Source organism: Halichoerus grypus, chromosome 7, assembly GCF_964656455.1.
Source record: "Halichoerus grypus chromosome 7, mHalGry1.hap1.1, whole genome shotgun sequence".
In the NCBI taxonomy this organism is placed as follows: Eukaryota; Metazoa; Chordata; class Mammalia; order Carnivora; family Phocidae; genus Halichoerus; species Halichoerus grypus.
In genome coordinates, this window is record NC_135718.1 from 115,575,249 (window position 1) to 115,602,038 (window position 26,790).

At 35.3% G+C, this 26,790-nt stretch overlaps 1 protein-coding gene across 5 annotated transcripts in view; it reads right to left on the reverse strand.

Annotated features, from left to right (window-relative positions):
• CEP350 (centrosomal protein 350) overlaps positions 1–26,790 on the reverse strand; it is a 157,446-nt gene that overhangs the window by 43,108 nt on the left and 87,548 nt on the right. For 4 of the 5 annotated variants that reach the window (XM_078078102.1, XM_078078103.1, XM_078078104.1 and 1 more), the window contains 7 exons: positions 25,015–25,211; positions 24,239–24,423; positions 23,673–23,760; positions 15,922–16,068; positions 12,043–12,200; positions 4,975–5,097; positions 3,683–3,882 (listed from right to left, as the gene is read on the reverse strand). In XM_078078102.1, coding sequence (XP_077934228.1) covers positions 3,683–3,882; positions 4,975–5,097; positions 12,043–12,200; positions 15,922–16,068; positions 23,673–23,760; positions 24,239–24,423; positions 25,015–25,211 — 1,098 coding nt within the window. The remainder of the gene's footprint in view (positions 1–3,682; positions 3,883–4,974; positions 5,098–12,042; positions 12,201–15,921; positions 16,069–23,672; positions 23,761–24,238; positions 24,424–25,014; positions 25,212–26,790) is intronic. The other variant, XM_036100002.2, reaches the window with a different exon arrangement.

Here is a 26,790-nt window from a genome sequence, read left to right on the forward strand (position 1 = left end):
CATATTTCCTATTTTGTCACACAAAATATTAAAAAGATATACACTCAAAGGTTGAGAGTCAACAAAATTCGTATTTGTAAGTGCTTATTTAAGGACATTCTTACATAAAACTGGCATGTTATCATTAGTGCGAAGTGGTGAGGAACACAACGACTACTAACACAGTTTGGCACCACTGCCTAGATTCAAGCTAAGGCTTCAGCAATTTTACCCACCATTATATTTGCTACATCAGTGTAATGTCAACACAGTGAAAAAGGCAAACAACATGTTAGTATTATTATAAAAACAATTTTGACCTCCCAGACCCCCTGAAAGGATCTCAGAGACTCCCCCAGGGTTTCATGGGCCATACTTTAAGAACCACTGCTCTAGGATTCATACCTGGGATTGGAACCACTGAATTGCAGGATATGTGTACCTCACTTTTATTCTTTTATTGTTTTTATTTTTTATTTTTATTTATTTATTTTGAGAGCGAGCGAGCATGAGCATAAGGGGGGGAGGGGCAGAGAGAGAATCTTAAGCAGGCTCCACAGCCAGTGTGGAGCCCAATGTATGGCTCGATCTTACGACCCTGAGATCATGACCTGAGCCAAAATCAAGAGTTGGAGGCTCAACCGACTGAGGCACCCAGGTGACCCTTGATTATTTTTAATGCCTCTTTTTTCAACCTGTTTTTCAAACTAGGTTTAACAATTAATATACCAGCAGTTCCTTGTTCTACCTACATACCAACAGGTTTGATGGGTATTGTGAAAGGGCTGAATGATGGCCCTAAAAAAGATATGTCCATGTCTTAACCCCCAGAACCTATGAATGTAATCTTATTTTGAAAAAATTTCCTTGCAGATGTAATTAAGGATCTCATGATGAGCGGTGCCTGGGTGGCTCAGTTAGTTAGGTGTCTGACTCTTGATTTTGGCTCAGGTCATGATCTCAGGGTTGTGGGATTGACGCCCGCACTGGGCTCTGTGCTTAGCTCAGAGTTGGCTTGGGATTCTCCCTCTGGAACCCCCCCACCCTCACCCCCACCACCTCCTGTTCACAAGCTTGTGTGCACACGTATTCTCTCTCTCTGAAATAAATAAATAAAATCGTTTTAAAACAATGGAAGGGGGTGCCTGGGTGGTTCAGTTGGTTAAGTGACTGCCTTTGGCTCAGGTCATGATCCCAGAATCCTGGGATCGAGTCCCACATTGGGATCCTGGCTCAGCGGGGAGCCTGCTTCTCCCTCTAACCCTCTCCCCTCTCATGCTGTTTCTCTCTCTCTCTCTTAAATAAATAAATAAAATCTTAAAAAAAAAAAAAAATGAATCAGACCTATACCTCTGAAACAAATAATACATTATATGTTAAAAAAAAAAAAAAAAAAGATAGCAGGAAGTGAAAAATGAAGGGGGGGGAATCGGAGGGGGAGACGAACCATGAGAGTCTATGGACTCTGACAAACAAACTGAGGGTTCTAGAGGGGAGAGGGTGGGGGGATGGGTTAGCCTGGTGATGGGTATTAAAGAGGGCACGTACTGCATGGAGCACTGGGTGTTACACGCAAACAATGAATCATGGAACACTACATCAAAAACTAATGATGTAATGTATGGTGATTAACATAATAAAAAAATAAATAAAACAATGGAAGGACCTCATGACGAGATCATCCTGGATTATCTGGGTAGGCCCTAAATCCACTGACAAGTTTCCTTATGAGACAAAAAGAGGAGGAGACATGGAGGAGAGACAGTGTGAGACTGGAGTTAGGCAGACATAGGAATACCTATATTATAGCCACCACAAGCTCGAAGAAGGAAGAATTGTTCCCTGGAACCTTCAGAGGGAGCACAGTACTGCCAACACCTTGCTTTTGTACTTCTGCCCTCCAGAAGTGAGAGAATAAAACATTTTTTAAGCTACCAAATTTGTAGTAATTTGTAACAGCAGCCCTAGGAAATGAATACAGGTATGAAATAGTATTTCTTTATGGTTTTAATGCCCTGATTACTAATAAAGTTGATCATCTTTTCAGATGTTTGTTGATAATTTGGAGTTCTTCATTTATGAATTATCTGCTCTTTTGCCCATTTTTTAAAATGTGTTTGTCATTTTATTTTTGATTCATAGGAGTTGCTTGCATATTCTTATACTATTCCTTTGACAGTCATATGTGCTGCAAATATCTTATTTTGTTGTTTTACTTTTTTTATGGTGTATTGATGAATAGAAATTCTTAATTTATTGAGTCAAATTTATTTATCTTTCCCTTTATGGTTTTGCTTTGTATAACATCTTAAAGAAATCTTTCCCTCCCCTTGATGTCATATAGATATTCTCTTACATGGTCCTCTAAAAGTTCTATAATTCTAATTTTTAGATTTAAGTCTTTTTTTTTTTTTAACCCTTTAGCTGAGTATTTCTAGATTGTCAATGTAGGGATCCAATTCATTTTTCCCTGCCCCCCAAATTTATTGGAGAGTCTCTCCTTTCGTCACTGCTCTGTAAAGTTACCTGTGTCAGAAGTCAACTTTCCATATATGCAAGGGTCTTTTTCTGTGCTGTTTCATAGTCTATTTGTCTATCTCTGTGCAAATAATCCCATTTTAATTATACACTTTTACAAATTTTGATATCTACTAAAGTAAGTTCTCCATTTTGTGGTTCTTCTTTAGCAGTATCTTTGCTTTTTGGTCCTTTGTTCTTTCATATAAATTTTAAAATGAGCTTGTCAAACTTATGAAGAAATCCTGCTGGGTTTCTGATATAAATTGCCTTGAATCTATAAATAAATTCAAGCAGAATTAACATCTTTATGACACTGAATCTGTGAGTATGGAAAAGCTTTCTATATATTTTGGTCTTCTCTAATAATCCTAATACAATTCTAAACTTTTCTCCATAAAGATCTTGCATATTTTTAAATTTATACCTAGTACTTCCTATTTTTTATTTCTATGATAAATAGTACCTCTTTTAAAAATTCGATTTTCTAACCAATTTCTGCTGCTCTATAGACATGTAATTGAATTTTGTTTATGAATTTTATATCCAGCAACTATGCTCAACTCACTTGTTAATTCTAATAACTGACATATAAATGCGGGATTTTCTATGTGCACAGCTTTAAAATCTGTAATAATGAGTTTTGCTTCTTCCTTTCACTCCTTAGGTGACAATAAAAGCATTTGTCTTATTTCCAAATTCAAAGGGAAAGTTTTCTATGTTTTATCATTAAGTATGGTACCTTGTTGTAGGTTTGGTTTTTCATTTTTGTTAATAGATACCTAGATCAGGTAAACAAAGCTCCCTTCTATTGCTACTTTATCTGAAATTTGTTTTATTACAAATGCTTCCTGGATTTTATCAAGTACCTTTTCTAAATCCATCGAGATGTCACGTAATTTTTCTCCTTTAATCTGTTTAAGTAATTTGCCACATGATCGATTTTTTTCGAATGTGTTAAATCCTACTTGGTCATGGAATAACCCATTTTCATTTCATGGAATTTACCCATTTCTTCTAAGTTTTCAAGTATATTAGCATAAAGTTATTCACAATATTCTCATATTTCCAATGTTGGTGGCATTTGCAATTGTATTGCCTTCTTCACACTCAAAATATAATGAAGTAAATCTTCCAGTTATCTTAGGCTTTGGTTTGTAGTCTGAACAGAGTTAGTATTTATTACCTTTCTGTTCTGTTCTCGCGTCCTCAAGTTCTTTCTTGGGAGTTTTAGGTTTTATTAATTCTTTGTCCCAGGCAGCCAAAGCTTGTTTTTCCATTTGACGAATTTCGGCTTCCTCTGCATCCAAACGTCGCTTCCACTCGAGCAGTTCCTCTGCATGTTGTCGCCGTTGCATTAGCTTTTGCTCTCGCTTTGTAAGAAACCTATGGTCACACCATGAAGAACAGTCAGAGAACAAATCTAGGGGCAGAAATCACTCTGAGAGCTCTACCACTCATTGCCTTATCAACAAGCTGTGTAAAAACAGGACATTCATACTACTCCTTTGAAAAACTTTGAAATAACAGAAGCTTTGATGAGTCAACATATTTAGAAAATGAAAGAATTAGTGTTTTACTTGTGATTGTCTGTAAAGACAAATTCAGAAAAGAAAATCTTCAGAATATCTGGACACCCATGGCTGATAATACTTAACTTACATATTCACTTCTCATAGGTGATTCTTTTTCATAACAGAAGATACAAGGAATTTATTCTGAAGGTTCAGACTAGAAACACACAAACCCAAACCCAAAACAACAAAGACCAAAACAACAACAAAAAACAAATCTCAAAGCCCCCAAACAAGCAAGCAAACAAAAAAGATATGTTCATGTCCCTTTTTGACTTTTACTTTCAAATTCAGTCTGTTTTTATTTCAGGTATCACTACACTGCTCTTTGGTTCCCACTGCCTAAGAGATGCAATGGGAGGTGATAATTACGGAGAGAACACTGAGCACCACGGTCAGATGCCTTTTGCATATAAACAGAACTAATTATTTTCTTATGTAAAAGGATGCAGCAAATGCCTCAAATTTCTCAATTTAACCCAATTTCTGAAATTAAATAGCCCAATATATCTTAGCTCCAAAGGATTAAGAGAAATTACGGATTTAGGAAAAAGTTATCTAAGTAGTTAAAAAGCTATTACTAAGCGCTCCTCATATGTAGATGCCAAAGCTAAACAAAAGGTGGGCTGCTCATATTATTGGTGTTAGATCTGTACTGGTGGCTAATCAACAAAAATGCATTCACACATCCAACAAACACTTAATAAAAAGCACAAAAACTGTCATTCCACTTCTTGAACAATCAGCATATCAAATTAATGTGGAAACAAAAATAATTTATGGGACATTTGACAAGAGGCCCCCAGGCTGTTAAGAAAAAAAAAAAGAAGAAAAGCAAACAAAACAAACAAAAAGAACAGAGCATGCTCTATCAAAGAGTGCACTGAAAAAGGTGCAAAGTTACCTGACCAACTGGTTGTAGATATACAGCTGGAATTTGGGATGAAGGTTGGGAAAACAGACACTGAGAGAGGCCCAGTGGTGAGACGTAAAGACAGAGAAGAAGTAGTGAACAGGAGAGCAGTGTCTACAAAATAAGGAGGAAGATTTTAAAACCAAGAGATCAAGAGGCAGAAAGAATGAGAAAGGGAAAGCAAAAGAGCTGAGTGGAGAACTTTTAATATGCTTCCTGAATAACATTATAAGCTACTCAAAGCAAGTGTTATACTCTGTGTGACATATAAAACATGTACTATTACAGATCTTACCAATGATTTCTGAATAAACATGCCTTTCTTCTCAGATGTTGTTAACCATCATCTATAGTTTCAGGTAAATTTACTTTATGTGAGTAAAGTTATGAGAAGTACACTATGGAGCTAAGTAAGTTTTCCCATAAGCTTTAACATAGAGTACAACAATTATGGCTGTGAACCTAGTACATCAGTAATTCTACACACATATATAATCCTAAGCAAATGACTTTTATATCTGTACCTTGTCATATATTTTAAGCTTGAAATTAAATAAAAAGCACTATGTTTGCCTCACTTAACCTTTATCATCGTGATCTAGCTTGAAAATAATAATTTAGAAAATAAATTTAGAGTTAAAAATACCTTGTTCACCTCTACAGCATAAAATTTACTGCTCACAGGACCTACTGAAGATATCTTGCTTTATATTTAACAAAGGCCCACTTTAGTAAGATTGAAATATAATATCCATTCCATAAAATATTAGAATGCATAATTAAGAATAAACTAAGCTAGTCACAATAAATATTCCTGGCTAAAAAAAAAAATCATGCTATGGACAGCTCAATCATAAGGTTAAAAGAAGAAAATTTCATATGTTAAAGTTATAAAAGTAGAAAATTCTCTTCTTTTTAAACAGTAAATAGATCATTTATATATGTAAATATAAATATATATATTTGAGAGGTTAAGCAAGTCCAGTAATAGTCTGAAAGGTTAGTTCTCTTTGACAGAGCATGCTCCTGTTCACATGCACACAACAATAACCTGTAGATCAAGGCAACATTTTTTGCCTTGGAAGGGCAAGGAATAATATCAGTATGTCACAGAAGTGAGAAAATCTAGGTATAAATCCAGCTATTCATTTGGATTTTTAAAAATATGTACAATCTTGCCTATACATGTATCTTTAGATACACAGACTATTTCAATGTCTGTTTCCCCACATACAACTTAATATTTCACCTCCCCTTCATTTACTTATATATATACACACACACACACACATACATACACATTCATATCTGGATTGCCTTGATTTTCTGCACCGAAGTTCAAGGAAAAACAATTTTGCCAAATTTTAGTAAGACACTGCAATCTTCCTTGCCATTCTTTATGAATGTATAACTTATTTTAGTGCTAATTATCAAAATATTACACAAAAACAAATGTACTCGGCAAAAGGTCCAAAAAATCTATTCATAATATTCAAATATTACCCACCCTCTTAAGTATATAACTGCTAAATGCATGCATGACCTAGTACAAAAAGTAGAATAGTATTGGAACATGTAAAATAAACTGTAAAAAAAATTACAATTTAAATTTGTCCAGCCCAATATAGAGACTAATCATTTTCTCTACTAGCACAAGTACTGACCATTTATTTTTCATTTATAAGGATTAAATATATTCAAAAGCTCTAAGTTAGAAATGGACAACAAAAGAAACAGCTAACAGAAAAAGGAAAGAAAATAGTTTAAGAAATAGTGTGAGAACAGTTTAACTTAAAGTTAAAACTTCTTCCCAGAAACATATATTCCTTATTTAATATATGTATATTCTAGAAATAGTGTCATTTAAAAGCTAAATAAAGTTGAAATAAAAGAAGCAGTACTTCACACTAGAGTTAACAATCCTTCAAGATGCTGCACAAATAAATAAAATTTGTGAATGATGGAGACATAAATGCCTACTAACAGAAAACACTGCTAACATGCTTAATGGTTGGTGTCAAGGCATCCCCCAGCAAGGCTTCTGATGGTAACAGAACACTGGACTGGATAGGATTAGACATAATAGATTTAATCATAATGTAAATCACTGTGTTCTTATAATGTTTAATCTTAAGAAATTCATTAGTAATTAGTTCTCTTTTTTAAAAATTTATTTATGAGAGAGAAAAAGAGTGAGAGCACGCGTGCACGGGAAGGAGCAGAGGGAGAGGGACAAGCAGACTCCACGTTGAGTGCAGAGTCCAATGCAGGGCTCAATCTCACCACCCTGAGATCATGACAGGAGCCAAAAGCAAGACTCAGACACTTAACTGACTGAGCCACCCAGGCACCCCTGGTTCTCCTTTAAAGTCACACTTTCACACTCTAAACTTGAACTGTACAGCTATTCAAGCCCAGTAATCAGCCACTGAACACTTTTCCAATTTAAACAGATCCTATTTACAAGGGTCAATTTCTATTGAGATAACTTTAAGTCATCACTGTAGTTTAGATTTAAAAAAAACTTATGAGGTTATAACAGACCTGTACCTCTGAAACAAATAATACATTATATGTTAATTAAAAAGAAAAAAGAAAAAAAAAGCTATGAGGTTGAAAGCAGATATGCTAACTTAACTCAACTTTAACTTTGGCTGGCTGAGGTCCAGAGGGCAGGGTCCTAGTTCTAGTTCTTTGTGTGACCTGGGATGAGTTACTTATCTCCATGGCCTCAATTTCTTCTTCCTGTGAAACCAAAGGACTACACTAGATGACTTCTCAAAGAGCCCTTTTAGTTCCAGCAGTATATAATGCTTTCTTTCTCCATTCAAGTACCTCCTCACACTTTTTTAAATACCTCAATACACTGCTGGACCACGTGACATAAATGAGAACTTTTTTTTCATTGAGCTAGTATAATTGTAAATTGTGTTCCAACACATTATAAAACCACGCTATCATTTGAAAGAGCAGAATTATGATGTAAATTTTAAATGAAATTTTGAGTTATAAAATAATTTGACTCTGAAAGATATTAAACAAAACAAGCAAAAACCTAATACTTTAAATCATTTTAAAATTCTTTCTGGACCAAAAATTAAATTTTTTATTATGATAAATAAAAATGAAACATAGTGTTTATCTCAGGGACATGAGATCGAGCTCCACTTTGGGCTCCACACTCAGGAGGGAGTCTGCTTGAGATTCTCTCCCTCTGCCCCTCCCCCTACTCACACGCCTGCACACGCACGCACTCTCTCTCCCTCTCAAAAATAAATAAATCTTAAAAAAAAAAAGAAAAAAGAAAATGCACTCTTGTATTTTTTCCTAAGCAAAATTTATTCTATTACTTAAAACTGTCTAATGATTTGCATATAATTAAACAACATGCAGGTACGTTATTCCTAACCTAGGAAGTAAAGAAAATAAAAACCATTATCAGGTTGTCAGGATTTATCCAGCTACCACACTTAAACTAGAACCTTGTAAGAAATTTTATTTCTAATTTAAGGCAGGGGTGCCTGGGTGGCTCAGTCGTTAAGCACCCAACTCTTGATCTCAGTTCAGGTCTTGAGCTCAAGGTCACCAGTTCAAGCCCCACTTTCGGCTTGAAAAAAAAAAAATACTGGCAAATTCTAATTTAAGGCAACAGTACTTAGTATATTTTTTAGAATTCTTCTTTAATGGAATATCAAAAGTCTTCCCCTGCAAATCCTTAACTTTTTAAACTCAGCAGATTAATGAAGATTTTAATACTGACCAGACAATACCACAAATATTGTTATCAGAGCTGCGTCATACAATATCTGTTTAACTTTATGATTATTTAAAACCAAATAAGTTAATTTGTTCCTTTAGTGGTTCTAAGCTAACTGGGAATATTTTTAAAATTTTAAATTTTAAGTAAATAAAGTATTTAAATATTTAAAATGAATGTCTGAGAAGTTTTGTGTCTTCATTTTTCCATGCTAACTTAGTCTGCGATGATCAAATCAAAATATAACTTATGTTTGTGGGATTTTTTTTTTTTTTTTTGCTTCTTCTTATGCTATAAAGTACTTACTAATTCAAAAGTATATTTAACTTGGAACACTCATCCATTGAAAACTGACTTGATATATTCTTTTCAGTAAAAATTTCTTCATCTTCTGAATTTCCTTAGCAATTAATTTATATACACTTCTCTATAGGACTGATATTTGTTCTTTTTTCCACCTAGACCATATGCTTTTTAAGGGCAAGGTTTATGTTTGATTCATCTTCATATCTCTCAGAACCTAGCACATTCACACATTTCCCAACAAATAACTGCTAAGAGTAAGTATATATTTAATAAATAATATGGAAGAACAGCTGCTATTAAAGAGAAAATACACTGTGTCTTATTTTAACACTTGAAGATGAAGATAAACCCATCCTGTTTTTCATTTGCTCAGTAAAAAATTTTCCTGAAAGGGAACTTGCAAATTAACAGAAAAAGTCAATGCATAGTGTTTTCTTTATGAATATATGTTTCAGGATTACAGACAATGCACTTATATTATAAATAATGCCCCTCACAGTAATAAACAAAACTCAGATTTCTTTTATCAACAGTACCAAAAAGACTGACGGCTATTCAGTCTGTGGCTTTTGCAAACATACATTCATTATGACTAATCTTTTTCACAGCTTAAATTCCTTTTGCTTTTCACTACACTGAGAAATGAAAATTATTTTTATGTCAGATCAATAAAAAGGTCAGGAAAAGCCACAGATTAGAAATATAAATTTTAACAAAGGCATCGCTGTCTCAATGAAACATTAAAGAAGGAAATCTTTCACTGTAGCCAAGAATAGTTTGATAGTTTCAAAAAAAATCTGTCACAGAATCAGAGTTCAGAGGATTAACAATAAGCAATGACATATAATGAAAAAGTTCTTCCCAGAAGTTAGCTAAACTTACTGAGGGAGGACTGCTTTATGACAGGTGTCTTATATCAGTAAAATAGTAATCTCTTGGAAGACTGCCTTTGCAAATCTACACCACAAATAATAGTGTCTCGTAGCAAAGGCTCAAATGATTTTGTTACTAGGTCTCTACCGCAGCAAACGACTATAAAATTAACTCTATTTATTGACACTTATTTACTGACATTCCAATACTGTTGAAGGAAATCTAATTGTAAAGTTTTGGTGATCTGAATGGTATTTAAAAACCAGTTTTCACATTATTTTGTTCTAGACATTAAAAAATATCACATAATAATTTTCCTTTATAGTACATTGCTAATTTTGAAAAATGCTCCAGTTTATCCTCAAATTTCAGCACCATCATAAAACATTAAAAATGATTCCTTTGCCACTGCTGTCCCTACCCCATCCCTACCCACAAACACAACTTCATTGCTTCAAAGAACAAATCAAGTCACTGAATACTTCAAAGCCTATTTCTTTGACAAATTGCTCAAATGGTTCCTGTAGTAGTTGACAAAGGAAGGTAGAAGGTAGAACAATAATACAAAAATTCCATGTGTTTAATATTTCAGATTCTGAGAAAATAATAAAAGTTGGAACAAAATCAATAAATATAATCTTCAATTTGTTATTTAGAATTTTTAAAGCTTTAACCAAATGTGAAATAAGCACCACATAAACGGATTCATCTCATAAACAGATTTAGGATTAGCAGTTTCTTCTACAAATGTGATTAAAATTATTAGAATATTATTCATAAAGACCAGCAATGAAGACCTTACTAATATAGATGAGCAAGGGATCAATGAAGAAATTACCACTGAAACTGTCTTTCCTCCAATATTTACCATTCAAAGACATTTGGAAGCATATTTAAAATGTCAAGTCAGTTATAAAAATTCATGAGAGAGATTATTCTGAATTCAAACATCCATGAAGCAAAACAGTATGCCTATACAGACTATGGGAAAATTTTATCAGGAAAGGAAGAAAGCATCTTTAGTCTACATTTCAATAAATTCCTATATGAAAAAGCCTTATTTAGTCTATCCCACAGAATGATCCAAAAGGAGTATTTACACGTTTATAAATATTTGGTTTTACCCCCTTATATTTATTTTAAAATTCTGTATTTATTTTTTAAAACTTATTTTCATCACCAATTTAGGTATTTTAAAGTTATGAAATGCAATTTAACAAGCAATAAAGCGCCAATGTGTAACACTGTACCTATAGTAGGTAAGGTTTGATTTACAAATGCTTGACTGTTCAGAAACTAATTGAATCATAGGTTGATGTCACATAAATATAGAGCATTATTAAATTTGGTAATGTGTGGTACACTGACAAAGGATATCAAGATACAACTGTGGTTCAAACTGTTAACAAAATAAAATAACAGTCAGCAAAACATTTTCATGGGTCTCTCTTTCATATTTAAAGAAGGTACAGGTTATAAAGTAAAGGATAAGGTCCGCAAGCAGATATTTCACAAGCATATTTAATGAAATGTATACCCAGAAGAGTACACTCTCACATAAATGTAACTTTACATGGTCAACACTGACATACAACTGAGCTACATTTAAGTAGAAGCAGCTTTCTTTAAAGGAGCCTCTAAAAAAATAATACTTAGAAATGTTTCAGAATCATTCAACATCCCAGAAGAATTTCAGTTTTTCTGGTTTCAAATGAGCAATCCACACCTTCTCACAGCTTAAAATTTCTATTTGACCTACGCATGAGAGTGGTCAGAGAGCCATAGGATGAGATCTCAGGATATACCATTAATTGCTTCCCCAAGTTAGTACACATATTCTCAGATTTCAGGAAAGGTATAAATTTCACACTTACTTTTAGCTTTTAATAAAAGAAAGATGGAAACATTGTCCTGGGTATATGTGCAATTACTATGTTGGTTTTTAAAATAAGAAACCTGACTGTATTAAAAACAAGAAAATCTGTTTTATAGTAAGTTCTGCTAAAATGCTACTGGATTCATAAAATATTACATTTTATCAATCTAATCTAATGAAGTACATTAAAAATATTTTTGCTATCATTTTCAGTGTGAACAGGATAATATTTATAAAAATAAATTACTTTTCATCCATGCGGCTTCTCATTTTTTTCAGTTTCTGCATAATGCTGCTAGTTTCACTGCTGGAGATTGAAATGGGGGAAGGACTTCGGGTCTCCAAGTCAGTTGGACCAGGACTGGTTGCCTTATTATCCTTTGTATCATCATCACTATGGGAGTCCTAAAAACAAAAGAGGGTAAAGTTTTATAATTTTACTGGAGTTTAAGATCTCAAAATGACTTCAAACATTGTTGTTTCAAAATTAAGTTTATCCTCAAAACCATATTTATAAAATAGCTGCAATTAAGGAATTACTTAAAAGACAAAAAATTATATACAACATTTAAAAATGGCTAAAATATAGATTTTGTTATATATATCTTACATATATTTATATATAATCACAAATTATAATTTCTTTTTTTTTAAATTTTATTTATTTATTTGAGAGAGAGAGAATATGAGTAGGCGGAGGGGCAAAGGGAGAGGTAGAAGCAGACTCCCCGCTGAGCAGGGAGCTCGCCTTGGGGCTTGATCCCCGGACTGTGGGATCTCTACCGGAGCTGAAGGCAGGCACTTAACCAGCTGAACCACCCAGGCGCCCCCCAAAGTACAATTTCTTTAAAAGATTGAAAAAAATAAAAAAATCTTCTGCTACTAGCAATCTAGTATTTCACTATCCTAATTTCTTTTAAATTGAACCACTCAAAAGGAATATAAACACTATATATACACGTACAGATATAAGAATGAAGAGAACACATAAACTTATTTTAATACTACTGAGGGATGGATCTTTTTTCTTTCCAAATTCTAATGGGAAAAACAGTATTTTCTCAATTTAAAAAGTTTAAAATGAAAACATTTAGAAATACTGGTTTAACTGATACATTATTTCTCACGAGCAAAATTTATAATGAAAACATTTAGGGGACGCCTGAATGGCTCAGTTAAGCATCTGCCTTTGGCTCAGGCCATGATCCCAGGGTCCTGGGATGGAGCCCCACATCAGGCTCCTTGCTCAGCGGGGAGCCTGCTCCTCCCTCTGCCTGCTCTGCCTGCCGCTCCCCTTGCTTGTGCTCTGACAAATAAATAAAATCTTAAAGAAAAAAACATTTAGAACATTTGGTTTAATTGATATATTATTTCTCATGAGCAAAAACTAACTTTAAATGCTTAAATAAGTCTAAATGCTTAAGTAAGAGAATAGTCATTTATTCTCATAACTTTTCAGGAAGATGAGTAGGGACAATTGTGACCATTTTTATTTTGTGAACAATACATACAGCAGAGGACTTCTCCTTCCCTTTCTGCCTCCTAAATGATTCAGCCCTAAAGTCATTAGGTGGAACAGCACAAGATAGGGGTCCATGCAAAGGTAGAGGTGGACAAGGGGACCTAGAGTGGGGTGTCCCAACTGGAGTGAGATGAAGAGGGCATCTAATACAGGAGGGTTATTACTCAAGTGGAACAAAGAGGATGTCCACAGGGGAGTGGCCCTACATGGCATGTTACAAGCCCAAATAGAGTGAAGTGGCATTCCCACAGAGTACAGAAAGGTTAAGGAGAGTACAGAGAAAGGGCAAGGAGATGGGGGAATAGCTTGACTTGGGAGTCAGAATCCAGAGGTGGTGAGGATATCCACATGAGGAAAGGGGTGGCAGTGGTTATGGGAGATGGGTTACACAGAGGAATGAGCAAATCATGATCTATATTAAGGAAAATGTTAACCAGCTGTCTATCAGAGAAGGAAGTTTCAAAAGAGAGAAAACTAGGGGGGTGGAGGGATGGGGTAACTGGATGATGGGCATTAAGGAGGGCATGTGATCTGATAAGCAGTGGGTGTTATACCTAACTAATGAATCACTGAACACTACATCAAAAACTAATGATGTACTGTTCTTTTTTAATAAAAAAAAAGAAAACTAGAATGGAACCTTATGGTGCTGCACTGGAACTGGAAGGATCAGTATGAACTCATAATACCTAAATACTATATATGTATATATACTGTATACTGTATATGAACATACAGAAATAAACATACATGTAAAATGTATTTTTTATTACATCTACATAAACATACATATTGTCTAGATTTGTTGCTTTTTTTTTTTTTTTTTTTTTAAGATTTTATTTATTTGCTAGAGAGAAAGACAGCCAGAGAGGGAACACAAGCAGGGGGAGTGGGAGAGGGAGAAGCAGGCTTCCCGCTGAGCAGGGAGCCTGATGCAGGGCTCGATCCCAGGACCCTGGGACCATGACCTGAGCCGAAGGCAGATGCTTAACGACTGAGCCACCCAGGCGCCCCTAGATTTGTTGCTTTTAGGAGGACCAAAACCTGAATAGTAATGAGCATGCTTAGCACCAGATCTTGGTTTCTGAATAACTTTCCTTCTCGGAGAAACAGCTGATTCCAAGTCTGGGGCAGGGAAGGTATAAGATGACACTGAGACACCTTGTTGCAGAAAACATGGAAGTGCTCACAGACTGCTGGGGACATATCAAAAGCACACAGAAACTTGAAAAGGCTCCTAATGGTCTGACCTGGGACAAAGCGAGCATCAAAACAAATGATAGTAACAGATTTAATGCTGAATAAAATAGGAATCTGTAAGTCCATACTAATATAAATAAAAGAGTAAGTTTAAAGAAGAACAGAAATTTATGTAGTCTCAAAATAACTCATACAAAGTACTTATTATTTACAAAGGGAAAGAAAGTAACTTTATAGTGAAGTCTGACAGCCGCCCTCTTAATCGAGTGATCAAGTCAACATCATCAGTAATGGGATAAATCAAAATCAGGCACCACCTGATTGAATGCAGTGAGAACATGGCATCACTTCCGTAATATTCCAGCTAAAGATGCACAATCTGAACCTAATTATGAGGAAATATCAGACAAATTCAAGTTTGAGAAACATTCTACAAAGTAACTGGCATGCAATCTTCCAAAGTGTCAAGGTCATGAGAGTCAAGTAACTTTTCCAGACTGAAGGAGACTAGAGAGATATGAGAACTAAATGCAATATGTGATTTTGAACTTACCTTTTTTTTTTTTTTTTTTTTTTTTTATCTATTCATTTGAGACACAGAGATAAATATAGAGAGAGAGCATGAGCAGTGGGAGAAGCAGAGGGAGAGGGAGAAGCAGACTCCCCGCTGAGCCAGGAGCCCGATGTGGGGCTCGATCCCAGGACCCTGGGATCATGACCTGAGCCGAAGGCAGACACTTAACCATCTGAGCCACCCAGGCGCCCCCTTGAACTTACCTTCTGATAAAAGCACATTATTGTGACAACTGGAGGACTGTCATACTCCAGGAAGATAGAATTCTTTGTACAGTGTTTGAAATTTTCTATAAATTTAAGATTGTTTCAAAATTTAAAGTGTATTTTAAACATCAAAGCAGAAAATGCTAAGATTTATTTAACTATACAATTATCCAGTGTGGGTTCTCCAACACTATATTAACACTTCACAGCATGTCAGAATAGATCCAAATTTTGCTTTTATCTGAATACCTCCTTTGACTCTTGTATCATTATATTAATACTGAATAGCTAAAATTAAGTACCAAGAGCAAAAATGGTCTCATTAATTCTGAGGAATATATCTGGATTGATAAGCAAGAACAAGGCTCTCTGTCCCAAATGAGTTTATAAATGGAAAACATTTTTCAACTATCATATGAACCACGTGTCCCTTTCAAAACTTGAATATTCCATGGGAAAAAAAATAAAAACTCTCACTATACATAAAGATACATACATAGAACTTTATTCTAGTTCATCTAACATCTATGAACATATCCATCAGACGAGAAAGTGAGGCAGGATTAGGTATTAGCAAGCAACATGAGAGAGAAAACAAACAAATAGTAATTTCGTGTAATTTACCAATTTATTCTCCCCTGCTGACTTTAACTTCTCCTGTAACTTTATGGTGGTCTGTCGGATCCTTTCTATCTCCTCCTGCTGTTTCAGAATCAGTTGTCTTTCCTTCCGAGCTGCCTTATTGGCTTCTTGAAGACGTTTAATTTCTGCCTAAGGTTTAAAGAATTAGAAGAGCAACTGAAATTTGGAGGATACAAGTCCAAAGTAGTATTTTAAGAAAGCCCAATCATCACATGTATCAAAAATAAAAACATACAGTATATTCAAGATAAAAGTAATAATATTGAAAAATTTTGAAGTAGTGAAGGAGGAAAAAAGAGTCTCACAACCCCATCATCCTAAAATAATAAACCTGATCCCTTAATTTAAATAATTATAATTACAACAGACTGACAATTTTCTATCCCCCTTTTAAACTTAAGATACCCTTCATATTTTTCCATAGTGTTACTTGGTCTTTATACTTATTTATTAGCTGCATAACAAGTAAAGTAGTTAACGTAACCATTATTCTACTGCTAAAATCTTAGGCCCCTTATAATTTTTTACCATTCCAAATAATGCTTTAATGTCTATAACTGTTTCATACTATGGATTTGTTCTTTAGGAGAGATTCCAAAACGTAGGACAAACAAATCAAAGAGGATAAATCATACGATGGCCCTTAAAATCATTTAAAGATTGCTTTCAAAAAAGAATGGTCTCCACCAGAAACATTTAAGACTATACTGCATCAAACTCTCTCCACACAGGGTATTGTTAAGTTTTCTGTTACTAACTAAATGGGCAAAAGATGATACACTTCACTGTTAATAATTGTTAAAATTTAAGAGCCTGTCCTTTTTTTCCCCATAAATTTATTTTAATCTGTGTTCCTGTCAATAATGTAAGCCTATAAAGACAGTAATAATTAGCGATGTATAATTTCTTTTAGTCATGTTTGATTTTTGTAAACTATCTGAAAATGCAGAGACGTGCACAAAAGTATCTAATTTCTAAAATCTCATACTAACAACTGTTAATATTCTGTCATATTTTATCCTAGTCTTTATTTTGTGAAGAAATAAAACATTACAAATAAAACCAGTATGCAATCCCACATCCTTAGAGGTAATCACTACCATGGTATATATCCTTCCAGCACATTCTTTTAAAATTCTTCTACAGATATTTGTACTTACCTGCAAAAAACACACACTGTTTGGTCTGTATGTTTTTAAGTAGTTTATAAATAATATCACACATATATATTTTCAACCTTGCTTTATTTACTGGACATTGCTTTTGCTACCTCTCTGTGTTGACTTACACCTAAATGCTGCATAACATTGGAAGCATATACTATTTCATGTATCCATTACCCCATGTGTAGATAAAGTTGTTGTTCACTATTGCAAACAATGCTACAATGAACAGCCTTATAGTTTTTGTCTTTGGCACATGTATGAGTTTCTCTAGAGCAGTAGTTCTTGAAGTGTGGTCCATAGACCCTAGAGGATTCCCAAGGTCCTTTCAGGGGACTCTCAGTCAAACAATCTTCATAATACTAAGACACTATTTGCCTTTGTTCACTCTCACTCTCTCAGGAGTATACAATGGCATTGTATGCGTTTTAAAGAAAATAACCGTATCTTCCAAAACAAACAAATAATTAGTATTATTAGATTTTTGCAAATCTCTTTATTTACTGACTTGATTTTTTGAAACATCATGCATTGGTCATTTGGAAAATATCAGTTCACTGAGTTATGCAGATCTTCCAAGTGTTGACACATTTCATTATACAGTATAAAAAAATCACATTCTTTCACATCACCACAGATCTCAAAAGAAAAGTTCTTTAGTATTAGGTGGTGGACAGAAATTTTCTAAAATTCTGCCTTGAAAGCCTGAATTCTGTCACTGGCAACAAATAGTGTTACAGCTGTTTTCTATAAAGTTAACAGGCACACTTTGTTCATTTTTGAGAAAATGACTGTCAAATACCCAAATCTGAATAAACAGTTTGTCTCTGAATAATTTTTTCAAGGAAAAACGGTATTCCATGAAAAAAAATGGCTAGTTCAGCTTGCAACTCAAACAACTGCACAAATGCCTTTCCTTGAGTTAATCACTGTCCTCTGGCATCTGGTAAAAGTGCTTCCTTGTGGACTTCCTATTTTTGTCACGCAGAGTATGACAATGAAAGTACTCAAAGGTCAACACTCAGCAAAAGTAATAATTTTTACTACTTAAGCAAGACATTCTTCAGTGAAGGGGCTCCTGGCTGGCTCAGTCTGTTAGGTTAAGTGACTGCCTTCAGCTCAGGTCATGATCTCAGGGTCCTGGGATCAAGCTCCACATCGGGCTCTCTACTCAGCAGGGAGTCTGCTTCTCCCTCTCCCACTGCTCGTGCTCTCTCTCTCTCACTTGCTCACTCTCTCTCTCAAATAAATAAATAAAATCTTTAAAAAAAAAAAAAAGACATTCTTCAGTGAAACTACTGCTTTTTATTTGTTTCACTGTGTGTGGCATTGAAAAACATGACAGTTACTAGTATAGTCTGGGGCCACTGCTGCCCAGATTTGTGCTAAGGCACTGGCAGTTTTACCCACCATTGTTTTTGTACCACTTAGTACAAATGTCAAACCATGAAAAGGGCAAATTCATATCCCAATATTAGGAAAACAGTTTTGACCTCCATAACCCATGAAAGGGTATCAGGGACCCCAGAGTTCCACAGAGCACATTTTGAAAAACTGCTATTAGCTTAGCCATGAGTTTCTAAACCAATTATTGTATACATTCACCCAATCCAAGCCTAGAAAAGAAACTGTTTCAAGGGGATTCTTGAGGGAAGAGGTTTGCTTTTCTTTTCAGAATAAGCTATAAGGTTGTACAAACTATTCACTTTAAAACAGTTAATGGTGTAAGTGGATTATACTTTAAAATGGTTATTTTGTTATGTGAATTTTATCTCAAAAAACAAAAAAAGAATAAGACATAGGAAAATATGTTCTCTCTCGTTTTGGATACAGCTGTGCGAAGATATGTGGCCAAAGTGGTTATACAATCTCACTACCAGTCAAAATAATTCTTATGATACAACTGTAGTAAATATCTTAGTACATACATCCTTCCACGCTGGTGCTTTTATTTCTGCAGGGTAATTTTCCAGGGGTAGACAGATAGATCAGAGTGATTTTGCACATTTACTTAAAAAACATTCTGAAGTACTATAGGGGTGCCTGGGTGGATCGGTCAGTTGGGCGGCCAACTCTTGATTTTGGTTCAGGTCATGATCTCACGTGCTGGGATCAAGCCCCACATCAGACTCTGTGCTCAGCAGCGAGTCTCCTTGAGGATTCTCTCTCTCTCTCTCTTCCTCTACCCCTCCCCCCTGCTCACATGCTCTCTCTAAAACAAAGAAATAAATCCTTAAAAATATTTACGAGAATGGTATCATACTGTACATATTCTTTTGCATCTTGCTCTTCTATAAAAACCAATATTATGATTTTTGATAAAGATCTACTGCTGTAACTATTCAATATGGTAGCCACAGCTCCATGTAGCTATTTAAATTAAAATTTCAGTTTCTCAGTTGCACTAGCCATGTTTTAAATATCGAAAACTATATGCGACTAGTAGCTACTGTATTGGACAGCACAAATACAGAACGTTAATAATAATTTCAGAAATCTCTATTGAACAGTGCTGATATGTAATGCATTCATTTCCTGCAGTATTGTACTTTCTTGCAGAAATATGCTTTGTTTCATCTATTCTCTTAATGAAAGAATTAAGCTGTTTCCATTTCCCCCGTACATGTGTGAAAACTTCTCTACTATATATACCAAGACACAGGCTGATTCACAGATTATATGTGTTGTCAGCATAACCAGATATAGTCAAACTGCTCCTAAGTGGTTACACCAGTCACCATTTCCACAGGTACAGAGATCTCAGGTGACAGAACTGGAGACTTAAAAGGCTTCCAACTCAGTCTCTCCCTCAAATCATTTGCCTATTCTTAAGCAGCACAGACAGAAGGCTAAGGAGCTACACACCAGAAACCTCTCAGCAGCAAGGTAGAAATCCCCACAGTCTTTTGTGCTGGTTTACCTGGCTTTCAACTGAAATCCCTGGAAAGTTACAACCTAGGGTCAATGCAAAGCAGAAGCAGACTGAGGCCTGCCAACTCTGCAACCCAACACTAACCCAGCTTAGTTCCTGAATGGATTTAAGTGAATTGCTGAGCACTCTAACAGCACAGCAGAGGGAAAAAATAAGTCCTCTCTGGTGGGGGAGATAACATCATCTGGAGCCTTTGCAGTTACTTATACAGTATCCAGCATTTAATAAAAAATTACTATAAGAGGGGCGCCTGGGTGGCTCAGTCGTTAAGCGTCTGCCTTCAGCTCAGGTCATGATTCCAGGTCCTGGGATCGAGCCCCGCATCGGGCTCCCTGCTCAGCGGGAAGCCTGCTTCTCCCTCTCCCACTCCCCCTGCTTGTATTCCCTCTCTCGCTGGGTCTCTGTCAAATAAATAAAATCTTTAAAAAAAACAAATTAAGAGATTCTTAATAATAGATAACAAACTGAGGGTTGATAGAGGGAGGTGGGTAGGAGCGGGCTAGAAGGGGGATGGGTATGAAGGAGGGCGCTTGTCGTGTTGAGCCCTGGGTGTTATATGTAAGTGATGAATCACGGTACTCCTGCAACCAATATTGCACTGTATGCTACTAATTAGAATTTAAATTAAAAAATGAAAAAAAACTATTTAGACATGCAAAGAAAAAGAAATCATGTGATAATAGAAAATATAAAGAGAAAACAGTAGCAGACACACAGATGTCCAAATATCTAGTTAGCAGACAAGAAAGCTAAAATGACTATGAATGTGTTCAAAAAAATATGGGAAAAAATAGAAAAATTGATAAAAAGGTAAACAAAGAATTAAAATCTATAAAAAAGATGGAGTGCCTATGTGGACCAGTCAGTTAACTGTCTCACTCTTGGTTTCAGCTCAGGTCATGATCTCAGGGTTCTGAGATCAAGTTCCGCGTTGGGCTCAGTGCAGTCTGCTTGAGATTCTCTCTCTCCCTCTCCCTCTGCCCCTCCCCCCACCCTCTCTCTAAAAATAAATAAAACCTTTAAAAAAAATCTGTAAAAAAGAAGAAAAGAGATATTATAGAACAAAAAACATCACATTAAGAAATTATTGGATGACTAACAAGACACATGACATGCAGAATATACAACTAATGAATTTAAAGACAGAGCAATAGAAACTTTCCAAATTGAAGCTAGTGGGCTTTTTTGTTTGTTTGTTTCTAAAGAATGATATAAAACCAAAACAGAGCAGAAGAAAGATGTAGTAAATGGTCAGAAGGTCTAACATATTTCTACTTGGAGTCTCTGAAGAAAAGCAGAGAGAGAGAGAGTGGGGCAGAAGCAACACATGAAGAAATAATTTTCAAAAACTGAAATACAACAAACAACAAATTCAAGAAGCTCAGCAAATCCTAACAGTATGAATAGAAATCACACCTAAGCACATCTGAAAAAAAAATCTAATACAAATTTTTTAAAAATCTTAAAAGCAGCCTTCAAAAAAACATTAAGACAACTGACCTCTTCATAAAAACAATGGAAACTAGTAGACAACGGAAAATATCCTTAAAAAGGCTGAAAGAAAATAATTCTATGCTAGTAAAAATATCTTTCAAAAATGAAGGTGAAACAAGTGTATTTTCCAAGTAACAAAAACTGCATGTGCTGTCAGCAGTCATGCAGTAAAATATTAAGATTCCTCAAAATCCAAAGGTTTGTGCTTCAAAGCACACTATTAAGAAAATTAAAACATGGGGGTGCCTGGGTAGCTCAGTCAGTTAAGCGTGGGTCTCTTGATTTTGGCTCAGGTCATGATATCAGGGTCATGAGCCTGTTTAAGATTCTGTCTCCCCTCCCCACCCACCCCCAACCCCCAGCCAGCCCGTCACTGCTCCCTCTCTCTTGAAAGAAAGAAAGAAAAAGAAAGAAAGAAAGAAAGAAAGAAAGAAAGAAAGAAAGAAAGAAAGAAAGAAAGAAAAAGAAAGAAAGAAAGAAAGAAAGAAAAAGAAAGAAAGAAAGAAAGAAAGAAAGAAAGAAAGAAAGAAAGAAAGAAAACACAACCTCACAGAATGAGAGAAAATACTGGTAAATCTAGCTTTTACTCTACAAACAGAAAGCTATTGTAATGTAAAAAGTTATTTACTTATTTTAACTAAGAATATTTTAAGTTATTTTCTTGAAACCAATTTTTCTGGATTAAAAAGATAAAACTTCTTTAAAAAAATTCCAAATTTTTATTTTATTTATTTTTTTAAAGAGTTATTTATTTTATTTGAGAGAGTGAGAGAGGAGCGGGGAGGGGCAGAGGTCAAAGGAGAGCCAAAATCAAGAGTCAGATGTTTAATCGACTGAGCCACCCAGGCACCCCCAAAATTCTAAATTTTTAAAGTTCATACAGTCAATGATGTTTCCTTGGGGTGAATTTAAAAAAAAACAAAAAAACCAAAAAAACTAGTTGAGCAATAATCCAATCTGTAACTTAAATGATTATGTTCACACAGTTCATCCAACACAGGAGCCAGTACCTTGTAACAGGTCAATAAGGGAAAAGAAAACCAGAATCCACTGAATACTTACCAGGCACTGTGAAACACATTTTACACATGTTACCTCATTTTAATCCTCACAACCACCATATGAAGTAATATCTTACTCATACAGATGAGGAAATTAAGTCTCAGAGAGTTACTTAAACTTGACCATTATTACAGAGCTGCAAGTGACAAAACTGGAATTCAGATAACAGCTAACATTCACTGAGCATTTACCACTGTGCCAAGATCTACTGTAAATTTATTATATGTATTAACTCATTTATTCCTCCCAACAACCAACTTTCTTGAAGGAGAAAACTAGGGCTGAATTAGTATGTTATCATTATTATCCTCAGTTTAGAGATAAAGAAACTGAGGCACAGAGAAGTCAGGTAACTTGTCCAAGGTTATGAAACTAATAATTGGTAGATTTAGAATTTTAACCCAGGCAACTTGACTCTGGAGCTTGAATTCTTAACTACCAAACCATGTTATCTCTCCAGGATTCCAACCTGAGGTGTTTCTGAGTTCACTGAGCCAAAATATTACTCAATTTGTAATGAGTATGTCCTGAAAGTCTATTCAGGAAAATAGTGACTAAAAAATTAATCCAAATAGACTCTTTTACAAATATCTTAATTTTTTAAATATGCGTTTTTTAAAGATTTTATTATTTGTTTGTTTGGTTTGTTTGTTTGTCAGAGAGAGATAGAGAGAGCGAGAGAGGGAACACAAGCAGGCAGAGGGAGAAGCAAGCTCCCTGCTGAACAGGGAGCCCCATGCGGGACTCGATCCCAGGACCCTGGGATCATAGCCGAAGGCAGACGCTTCACCGACTGAGCCACAGGCTTCCCTAAATACGCATTTCAAATACTATTTTATTTAACAAAGGAAGGCAGGTTTGACTCTATATTGTATTAAGTTAGCAGCGACACAAAATCAGAAATATAGCAGACTACCAAGCAGTTTCTGTAATTATAGTAGTATAGGCAAAGACAGTGATAAATATCAACTAAATCTCATTTAAGATGATAGTAAGAAAAAGAGATTAGGCAAAATAATAGATTCCACCATCTAATTTGCCTTAGGAGGAATTCTCTTAAAGAGTGTTTTTTTCTAACATACCTTCTCTTGCTGCAACCTTAAAAGCAAACCACGCTGTTTCTTCCGAAGTGGGGGCATTTTATCATCTTCTCCTTTGTCTCGTAGATGTCTGCAAATATTTCACATTGAGACAAAGAGTAGATTAAATTTCTATTATAACGTCAAGAATTCTCTACCACTAAAAAGTCTCTAAAACAATTTAACATTTTCAAACGCGGAAAACATGCAGCAAAGCCTACCCCACCAAATATTTTATTGCATGTATAATATATGCAAACTCTAGACTGTGTCCTTTAAAGATAAAATTGCTTTGAGAAATTTACAACACAGTAAAGGAATTAAGTATTAAATAACAATATGAGAGTCAGTTAGTTGATAAAAGAGAAATGCAAAGAGAATGTTATGAGTAGGAGATCTGAACAGCAACAGGATTCAAAGACGACTGCCATACTTCTAGGTTAAGAAACTGGGTTGGTCAAATCAAATTAAATTAAATGAGGAAACAAAAACATCTTTAAAGACAAGCATTTCCTTTCAATTAAAGAAGAAATTGGAAAGCGAAAACTATGTTCATTGAAACAACTTACTTTTTCTGATGCTCTAGCCAGGCTAATTCAGCCTTAGTTTTCTCCTTCAAGGCTTTCTCACGGAGACGCAAGAGTGAAGACTGGTGAGCCGCCCTCATTTCCTCTTCTTTCATATACTGTCGAACCATCTCCATAGTAAATTTAGAAAAACTATCTTGTCCTCCTGAGAATGGCATGCTCAGCTCCTAAAGTGGAGATTTTATTTCAAGTTTATCTAAGCCTCTGGAACTTAATTAACATTGTTAAAAGAGGCATGCACTTATAAAAGTAAGCTGTGTATATAAAAAGGCTGCTGACCATGTCAGAGAACACTCCTCAAAAAAGGCACATGAGAGGTCGTAACATGCATCAGCTAATTTATTCAGCCAGTGAAATTTGAACAAAGAACTACATAAGCCAGGTACTGTCCCAGGGGCATAAAGCCCAGTAACAATTGTCCCTGTTGTCCAAAAGGCTAACAATTTAGCAAGATGATATAAACTTTTAAACTGGAATAAAGTGTTATAAGAGTGAAGCAAATGAAACACTAGAGACATAACACTGGCTCCAATCCTCAAAGGCCTTCTGAATTACCCCAAGGAGTAAGTCTGTGTTCTACTCTGTAAGGAAAGCGAAGCCAGATTCTATAGCAAAAATATAATATAAAACTGCTATCTTAGGAAAATCATTCTGGTAGATGACAACTGAGTTCAAGTACAAAATGCATGGTCATCTCTTTGAGAGAACGCATCCACGACTACGTATGAAGTACTCTCCACAGGTAAACCGCAGCGCACCTTGGCAGAAGACAGTGTTGCCTTTTCTGGAGAGGCTTCATCGTCAGAGTCATCATGATGGCCTCTCTTCTTTTCCATGTTAAATCTGCGATGACTCTCAGAAGGTAGTAAAGATCGAAATGATTTTTCTTCTATTTCATCTTCTGTCATAGATTCATCAAATTTCAGGGAATATTCTGTTGCAATAGAAGTGGAATCTAAAAGAATTTGGAACAAGTAGATTTTATCATTATAACAGTTTTCATCAATTAGTAGCCCCTGCTGCCTCTTTATGGGACAATCTAACATAAATTCATAGAATTGATCGGTATGGAATAATAAAAATTCACTGATCTAAAAATACTAGTACAAGAAATATGGTAAAAGTGTAATACACTTTACATGTAAAGAGCTCTTACAAACCAATTAGAAAACTACTAATAATCCTATAGAAAAACGAGAAACAGTCATGATCAAATGCTTCATGAAGAAAACATAAATGGCCAAAATAAAGTAAAAAAAAAAAAGTTTAACATTATTAGCAGTCAAAGAAATGCAAATCAAAATTTTTTTAGAACTCATCAATACCATGGTAATTTAAAACACGATCGCTCTTTTAGTTTGGTTCTTGTGTGCCTTTGACATGCACGCCTCACCTCCAATCCTTTTCTTATTTGGACAGCCTTACTTTCTAGTACTATAAGATATTCCAGGTTCATTTTGTATTTTCCCTGCCCAGTCCTAGAATCAGTCATTTCTCCAAAGAGCTCTAATTTCTTTCATTGGAGAATATTTAGAAACCACAATTATGGGCACTGGTTATTCTTTGTTTTTTTTTTTAAAGATTTTATTTATTTATTTGAGAGAGAGCAGAGTGAGAGAGAGCACAAGAGGGGGATGGAGGGGCAGAGGGAGAAGGAAAGCAGGCTCCCCGCTGAGCAGGGAGCCCGACATGGGGCTCAATCCCAGGACCCCGGGATCATGACCTGAGCCAAAGGCAGACACTTAACCAACTGGGCTACCCAGGCACCCCAGCACTGGGTTATTCTTGTTACTACTAGAGCATCACTGTTCCTCTCCTCTGTCAGTGGACAGAGCTAGATAATGTATGCATGTATACTAACACACACACACACACACACACACACACACACACACACACACACACACACCGAGTAAGTAGATCCTGTATCCATCCATCCATCCAAAGATGGATTCATACTGATGTCACTGACTCTAATCCAGCACCATAGGGTTCATTTTAGTCTTTCTTTCTTGTGTATCTAATATCCTTCTCCACCACTGAGAAACCCGGCTCCTACCATCCAACATCAATTTACTTATTTGTTCAACCCCATACATACTAAGAACTGTTTACCTGTACCCCTGTGAAAAGCTCATTTACCAATTAGAATACAGTGTTTATATACTGCTCTGTTTATATTTAGGCTTACAATTTCTACTCAAAAATGCCATTTTCCAAGTTTACTTAGGTCAGCTCCTTTTTCTTCCACCCTCTTCAGTGTGCTTATGCCATACATTTGTAATACAGTTAGATTCATTTGTCATAGACTGCATTCCATTCTAGGATCTCCCAACATCCTGGTTGATGTGTGTGTTTAGTTTGCACATGTTAAAGTTTACTCTTTGGGAAATACAGCTCTAGGGTTCTGATAAATGCACAGCATCAGTCAGTACATAAAGAACCATACAGGACATCCCTTACATAAGTTGTTTCACACTAAAAGTTCTCCTGTGGATCCCCTTTGTAGTTAAACCACTTCCTCTTTTACCTAA